Here is an 8,174-nt window from a genome sequence, read left to right as displayed (position 1 = left end):
TTGATAAAGCAGGTTCATGTTTCTGCCACTGGAATGGTCCATTCTCCAAGCTGCTGGATATACCTATTTTTACTTTCTACACAGAGAAAGTGAAGATACAGTGAGAGTGGCATCCCATAGGTAACTGGATGGCCATCTTCACAGAAGAGAGCAAAACAGACTCACAGTTGAGGTGAGACTACAACAGAAAAGAATTTCTGCTCATTTCCCCCTTGAATAAACCAGTATTGCACTTACTGATATGGCTGCGGGGATGACAGGGAATCAACTCTGCCATGAGGTAGCTGACTTTAAAACTAGTTCCTTCAAAATATCCATTTCTACCTGGTTAGAAGATAAATGCAGAGGGATGGGATAATTTACTAGCATCACCAGTCTGACTTTCCAATATTACTTAGTCACTATCAAGCAGATGTTTCTGTCCTTAACAGCAAAGAGAAAAATGTCAAGAACTGAAGCTTTCTGTCTTGGAAGATTATTTTAATCCTTAGATATTAGGAGATAGATAATAAGCCTATTCTTTTGGTTTGAATCATTTCTTATTGAATAAGCAAGATTGGGATTTTTTTGGTAATGGAGTATCAAAGCATAATCAGGAAAAGTTTGTTCCCAGAATAGACCAGCACAGTTTTAAGATGCTATTATCATTTATTCTCATTAAACAACTTTTTTTTTTAGTGTTTTGTTTTAAATCGAAAGATAGTCAAAGTTGAACTGCTATGAAAAAGGTTGCAGGTAGATATTTACAGCTGATTTATAAAGTTAGCACTTCAGAAAAGCGTAATTTTCTTCTTTCTGAAACTGTTATTAACTTTCTTAACCAGTTTCTTCCATATGAACAAAATGTGACTCTCAACAGTAGTCTATTCTGTAAAGAGTTTAAGACAGTTCAGAAACAAATACAGAGAAATTCCCCAAAACACAAAGGTGAAGATGTATGCTAAGCAATTCAAGTGTTGTTTTCCCATTACTGTAATTTTTTTCCCATTTCAAATTGTTACTGAAAACCTGCTATTACAAATCATTGTAGTTTTCCATGTTCAGATCACTCATACTATAACTGTCATATGTTCACCCAGATGTGCATTTTAATACCTGAATATCCAGTGACCATCATAAAGGGCGGGCCCTGTCCTGCAAAGCTCAGCTGATTTTAACAGGCCGCTTGGAGGCTTTCAGGGTTTGCTGGCAGACAACTCACTGTTACCTCATATTTTAGAGGATTCAAGGCCACAATCCAGGGGAAAGCACCTTTCCTTGGTAAGTTCTGGACAGGCTGGATCGATGAGCTATGGCCAATTGTATGAGGTTCAACAAGGGTCAGTGCCAGGTCCTGCACTTGGGTGACAACCCTACACAACGCTCCAGGCCTGGGGAGGAGTGGCTGGAAAGCTGTTCGGCTGGAAAGGACCCAAGGGTATTGGTTAATAGCTAGCTGAACATAAGCCAGCTCTTGGCAGCCAAGGCAGCCAAGAGCATCCTGGCCTGTATCAGAAATACCATGGCCAGGAGGACTAGCGAGGTGATTGTCCCCCTGTACTCAGCACTGGTGAAGCCACACCTCAAATCCTGTGTTCAGTTCTGGGACCCTCACTACAAGAGAGACATTGAGGTGCTGGAGCAGGTCCAGAGAAGGACAACAAAGCTGATGAAGGGTCTGGAGAGTAAGTGTGATTCGTAGAACTCGTTAAGAACTCACCAACAAAGTTTAAGTTGACAAGCAGGTATTCTTTGTTGCGGCGCCGGGGAACACGGGGGATAGCTCCTCCTAGTGTGTCCTGTCCGAGCATCAAACAAACTGTGATTATATTGTTGTTAATCATACATATTCATTACATTATATGCATATTTATGAAGTTGCTTATACATGACATCACATTTCTAGAACATTCTTCCTGCATGCGCACTTTATTATCATAGTGGTCTTTGGGACCCCTGGTGGTCGTTTCTTCGTCATCTTCCTCTTCATCACCTTGTCCTTTGGTTGAACTTCTAGTTTTGAAAGTCCCATCGTCAAGCCAACTACCACTAGTCCAGTTCTGGCGGGTCATCGTGAAACATTTACCCAAGACACTTTCTCACTGTCATCTATTACAATATCTTATTTTTCAATGTCATCTATTACAATAACCTATTTTTTCAATGTCATCTATTACAAGGCCACAAAGTCTAACTGAATTTAACTCTTTACAGAAAATTTGTACTTCCTTGTCTCAAAGTCTTAGGAGGAATGACTGAGAGAACTGGGGTTATTTAGTCTGGAGAAAAGAAGGCTCAGAGGGGACTTGAAAGGAGGTTGTAGTGAGGTGGGGGTCACTCTCTTCTCCCAGGTAACAAGTGATAGGACAAGAGGTAACAGGCTCAAGCGGCACCAGGGGAAGTTTACATTGGATATTAGGAAGTATTTTTTCACCTAGAGGATGATCAGGCATTGGAACAGGCTGCCCAGGGCAGTGGTGGAGTCACCATCCCTGGAAGTGTTCAAAAACCGTGTAGACGAGGCCCTTGGTGACACGGTTTAGTGGTGAACTTGGCAGTCCTGGGGTAATGGTTGGATTTGATGATCTTTCAGGTCTTTTCCAATCTAGTTGATTCTATGATTCTATGAAGTTTACTGATTTCAACTGTGTGTAACTGCTGATAGCCAACCGTAGAAATAGGATGTAAGGGAGAAGGATTAAATCTAATTCTGCCTTTGTAGGATAATCAGTGTCTATTCATAGTCAGGCTGAAGCATCTTGGAGGGGTCCCTGGACAGCAATGGCTTCAATCTCAACTTGGGCACCCTGTGAGAAAACAATGAAGAAACATATTACGAATTTAATGTATCTATTTTATGAAGCAATTGGATGTATAAAACAACCTCATAAGAACAGAGTGACATTGGAGGGAGGTTATACTGCTGACAGTGGTATTACTAATTTAGCAATGTTAAGTAATTTTGAAAAAGCACTTTACTCTTACTTAAGTATCATAACCCCTTATTTCTAGTGGTGTAGCCGTCTTCCTCTGTAAAGAAATGTATCTCTCGTATTCAGATCTCATATAACATGTAGGAATAAGACTTGTGGTATACTTAGAAAAAACCTAAAGACTTAAAGAGTCTTCATTAAAATAGTCACAATTGAAGCTATTCCAGAATAAGAACAACTGTCAGAATGTTTCAGATATAAGGCATTTCAGAAAATAACTTTTTTTGTAGGCAGCAAAGGCACTTACTTTGGGCAAAGCAGCAACCTGATAGGCTGCTCTGGCTGGGAAGTTTGTCTTGAAAACTGTAATGTAAATAGAAACATCCATCAATCACTTCACTTTACTTGGTGAAACACAGTTCAAAGTTATCTGTATAAAATGCAGTCATTGGAACAGTTTCAGGTTCAAGGCAAATAATCTTCCATGGCAGCTACTGTTTCCCCTTGTTTTTTTTTTTTTTTTCTGGTCACTCACTGCTCTAACATCTCAGCAAACTACCACCACTCATCAGAAGCCAGCTACAGCTGTGATCTAGTGGCCACTGATAACTTGAACTGCTGACACTGCATGGCCTTAACACCAACTTGGCTGAAAAAGAAAGATTAAAGCAGAACGGTGATCATCCAATTGCAAACACCAGGGTGTGGGTAAGGGCTCTCTCACAGAAAGAGCAAGAGAGAGAAACAGGCCCCTGCCAAAAAAGTCATGAGCAAAGATCCCCGATTTGCATAAGTCAACAAGCGTCAACCTTACTCATAGACCATAACCAGGTCTTCTGTTTCTTTCCAGAGAGAGACCACATTTTCCCTTGTCTTCCTTTTACCAACCATGTACCTACAGAAGGTGGGTTTTTTTTGTTGCCCTTGATGTCCCTGAGTATATTTAATTCTCTCAGGGGTTTAGCTTTCCTAACCTGACCTTGGACAATTTCTCTGCATTCCTCCCAGGCTACCTGTCCTTGCTTCCACCCTCTGTAGACTTCCTTTTTGTGTTTGAGTTTGCCCAAGAGCTCCTTGTTCATCTCCACAGGCCTCCTGGCATTTTTGCCTGACTTCTTCCTTGTCAGGCTGCATCAGTCCTGAGCTTGGAGGAGCTGATCCTTGAATACTAACCATAGCAGGGACAACACAGCATCTATCGAGGTAAAGAAGTAAGGAAGATCAACCTGTAGGGATAGCAGGAGTTGATCTTCACATGATACTGAGTTAGTGGGATGGTAGGACACAAATCCACAAGAATGAGGCTGTGCTTGATCTGGTTTTGCGAATTTTTTTTTTTTTTTTAGTGTTATATTTTTGCTGGAATCTCAAGGAATTTAGAACTGCATCATGTGAGTCATTAAAACCCTTTGCTTACCACAAGTCTAATTTGTTCCACGAGCCATCCTGGTAAAAAAACAAACCCAAAAGATTTACTTACACTGCTTGTAAATGTCATTAATATCATTGAAGTCCTTCATGTCTGCCATCAAAACTGTAGTCTTCACAACTAGAAATTACATAATTGCAGTTATTTTACTCCTCTGACTTGTCTACAGAAGTGAAGTCTTTAGTGCATTTCTTTTATTTCGTAAATTTCTTTCACGTATTCTAAACAGTTTGAAAAGGTTTGCAAACAGATATCGACCTTTAGAGCTACCACCTAGAGAACCACCTAAGAAGTCTGAATACCTAGTATATAACAAAACTTTAGGGCACTAGACATTCCTGACCAGCTCTGAAAATATCTGGTTTACATTTCATTCTAAGCCAAATTCTTCTAAGAGTCACAGAACTGAGAAGCAGATCAATTAAAAAAAGCTGTTGTAAGCCAACTTTTGGCAATAAATTACATCATATATAATATCTGTTATGAAAAAAAGTCCATAAAAGACCTGAAAATATAGTCTATGCTATTAATAATAATATTAATAATAGCATTAATCCTGGTTTGGCTCCATTATTAGAGTCCGCCCCCCCAAAAAATACTGTAAGCACCTAGAATATTAACACCGTAGATTCAGATGCTGTAGTCAGTTGCAGCCCTGTCTATACCTGAGCTTCCCCACTTAGAGTTAAAATATTAGTACCATGGGCAGAAACTTCTGGTGAAAGGCAGCTTTCCATTGCTACCCATCGCAAAGACTTTCATGTTGACTGATTTCTTTTATTCTTTAACCCAGACCCATGATTCCTTTTGTTTCTTCCAGCTATTGGGAACAACTCAATAGCAATGTTGGATGTTTAGCAAACAGCCTTTTTTTTTTTTTCTTTTTTTTAAAGGTCACTTTATTATTATTTTTTTAATCCAGATAAAACCAACCACTTGTTTGCCACCATCACAGCAGCACTCACCATTGCTGTAGTCACAGCCTGCAGCTTTCAGGATTTCTCCAATGTTTTTTAGAGCCTAATGAAAAATGAGACAAAAATCTTTTAACTATCAGCTGGGTTGTATTTAGGTAAAGATGTAAATGCGAGTTGTAACTTGGCTACATCCATATTCTACTATAAGCTCACCGAGCAAATCTTCAACAGCCCTCAGTGGGTAAGCAAAATTAGAAATTAATAAAAGGGAGCTTCTAATAAACCACAAATATTAAAACATCCATTCATTGGAGCTGCATCATAAGCTTACATTCATCTCATCCTTTTTCCTCACACCACCTCTTTGCTGCTGCAGGAACAGATGTTTCCCTTACTCAAGCCAGGGTTGTTACTGGGGTCTGAACATGAACATGATTCTTTCCTATGTGAAATACAGATTCGTCCCCTGACTTCCAAGTGGTTTGGGTGGAAAATGACAACTGCTTTGCCCCCATCCTGGAGGATGTGAAATGTGCTCTCCAGGTCTCTTCAATTTCTCATAAGTCCATGTTTAACTAAGTACATGTCAACTCTATTACAAGTTCCTTGCTAGAAGACATCTTACCTGCTTAGCTTCTTCCTTTACCCCTCCAGAGACAAGCTGCCTGGTGGAAGGTTCTATACCTATCTGTCCTGAAATGTACATCGTCCGGTCTACCAGCACTGCTTGGCTGAAAACACAAGTGACATTTTAGGTTTAATGTTTCCCCATCAAAGCATTTAACTACCTGAAAGCACATTTCACATCTTCTTCAGTAGTTTATTATAATAATCTCAGAAAGACAGAGGACTGAGGTTATGCACACACAAGTCTGTACACAGAGTCATACTTTCAATCTGCTTATACCTTTGGGAAACACACATGCTTCTTTAATTTTATTTTCTTTCCTACCATGTCCTGCTTTGTTTGAGGCACAGGCGCTGAGGCCACAAACTTCTGTCTGAGGCACAGAGAAACATGCAACAAGGAGGTATGAGCTCTCTAAGAAATAAATTAATTAATTATTTAACCAATAAATACTGACAAAGGAATCAAATAATTTGGGGGGAAAAAAAGCTGAAGCCTTCTGATACCACTGCCAGATCATCTGCTCAGAGGAGCAGAAGGGGCCCCTTCTCTGCTCCTCAATTTCCTTCTCTTGGTATGCTTAATATGAGAACAGTATCTCTGCTGTATCTTTTAAAAAGTTTCATAACATTAATGATACACATATATACACGTGTCTATATATCTATCTAGCCATCTATTTCAAAGTACTGGAAATTGGATGCAGTAAAGGAAATACAAAAATACAGTAAAAACGGGTCACCAAAAAGCTTCTGCTGTAGCAGAAGCAGGAATGCCGCTCATACATCTCAGTTCTTCATTCCATATTAAGCCCTCATTCCTTTGTTACCATGTTCAGACTCCACAGCAGAGACATAGCAGTTATTTCTTGTGCAACTTTTGCTCACTGGACTTTGGCAGGTTTACTGAAAGCTGGTAAGCTAAGTTAGTGATAAACTTACTGACCCATCATATAATTGACAGGCTGCATAACATGCAGTATTTCACCAAGAACCCCCAATAAGCACGAAATGGTGGAGTGCAGTTAATCCACACAGAAGTGAAGAGCTATGTTGAAGGCTAGGCCAGTACAGCCAAAAAGCTGTTGCCTTCCCACGTCTTAGATGTTCTACCTACGAGTGGTGCCAGGCCCCTGGCTGCAATCCACCAACAATTTATTGTTAACAGAAGTTAACCTTCAGGTCACGTCTCTCTGCTTCTACACTTTGTATTTCTCCACCTTTATAATTCCTACAGAGAACACACAGTTTGAAGCTCAGAAAACCCAGTATCAAAGTAATGGGGATGAAAATGCACCCGCAAGGCACCTAAGATGCTACATGTGGAAGAGTTTAAACCCAAAGAGTCTGTGTTTATATTGGGAAAACAAAGTCTGGAGGCAGAATTAAAAATTCTTGGAAAATGCCCTGGTAAAGATCCCTTGGTACTTTTAAGCTATAAGCATCTACTATAGCTGTTGAATATTTTTTCACATCCAAATAGCAAAGAGAAACCTTTTTCCAATTAAAATTGGAATTTTTTTCTTCCGTTTGTAACCATTGCAAGAACTTACTTGTGAAAACATTGAGCAAAATCTTACATATTTTTGCAGCAGTTATAGACTGAAAAGCATTTATAACCTGTTAGCAGTCATATTCAAAATAAGATTCGCAATTCCCAGGCAGCGAACTCTCCAACTGCAAAGCACACCGTGGATTGGGCTCAGCCTTCACTTTCCATCACCTCCGGAGTCAGCATTCACTGCCCACTTCCCTGTGACACGTTTTTTTCTAGGCAAGCAATTTTCATTAAGAGGAATAATTCTTTCTGATTTCCACCACACACACACACCCCGTTTCCTGCTTTTCACTAATTTCAGGATTATTTTCCCAAACTGACTTTCTGAGAGACATTTTAAAGCCTCACCTCACACAATCAGGACTCCCCTGCCCCAGCCAGGCTGCAGCCTGCCGCTAGCACTGCAGACCCGTTCGTGCCGTCGGACCACTGGTGCCTCTGGGGAGGGGGACCGCTGGCTACTGGGGGGGGGCTCACCCTCGCCACAGCCCCAGGGCTGCCTGACAGAGCCCCCTCCAAGGACCTGCTATGACCCACCGCCAAAACCCGCTCACTCCTGCTTGTACCAAGAGCTCTCTCTGTCGCTAACGCATACCTGTAGGGAGCCAGCGGAGGGGCAGCCCCAGCGGTGCTAATTATTTTCTTCACGATCGAGGCCATACCTGCCGCTACCACCGTCCTCCCCTCAGCACCCGCCACTACTGCCTGCCTCGCCCCGCCCACCTCCTGAC

The 8,174-nt window shown here is 41.0% G+C and overlaps 1 protein-coding gene across 2 annotated transcripts; it reads right to left on the bottom strand.

The window, feature by feature from the left end:
* Positions 1–633: 633 nt before the first annotated feature.
* On the bottom strand, positions 634–8,174 carry RIDA (reactive intermediate imine deaminase A homolog). 2 transcript variants are annotated; one of them, XM_030484290.1, is made up of 6 exons: positions 8,039–8,174; positions 5,884–5,989; positions 5,307–5,361; positions 4,393–4,461; positions 3,220–3,275; positions 634–2,786 (listed from the first exon to the last, which is right to left on the bottom strand). In XM_030484290.1, the coding sequence occupies exons 1-6, from the start codon at positions 8,101–8,103 to the stop codon at positions 2,724–2,726; spliced, it is 414 nt and encodes a 137-aa protein (XP_030340150.1). In that variant the 5' UTR covers positions 8,104–8,174; the 3' UTR covers positions 634–2,723. The 2 variants fall into 2 exon arrangements, with proteins under 2 accessions (XP_030340150.1, XP_030340161.1); XM_030484301.1 differs by lacking the exon at positions 8,039–8,174 and adding an exon at positions 6,629–7,105.

The sequence above is a fragment of the Strigops habroptila genome, chromosome 1, assembly GCF_004027225.2.
Source record: "Strigops habroptila isolate Jane chromosome 1, bStrHab1.2.pri, whole genome shotgun sequence".
NCBI lineage: Eukaryota > Metazoa > Chordata > Aves > Psittaciformes > Psittacidae > Strigops > Strigops habroptila.
Note: the sequence above shows the minus strand (reverse complement) of the source record. Positions and strands in the feature narration are given on the sequence as shown.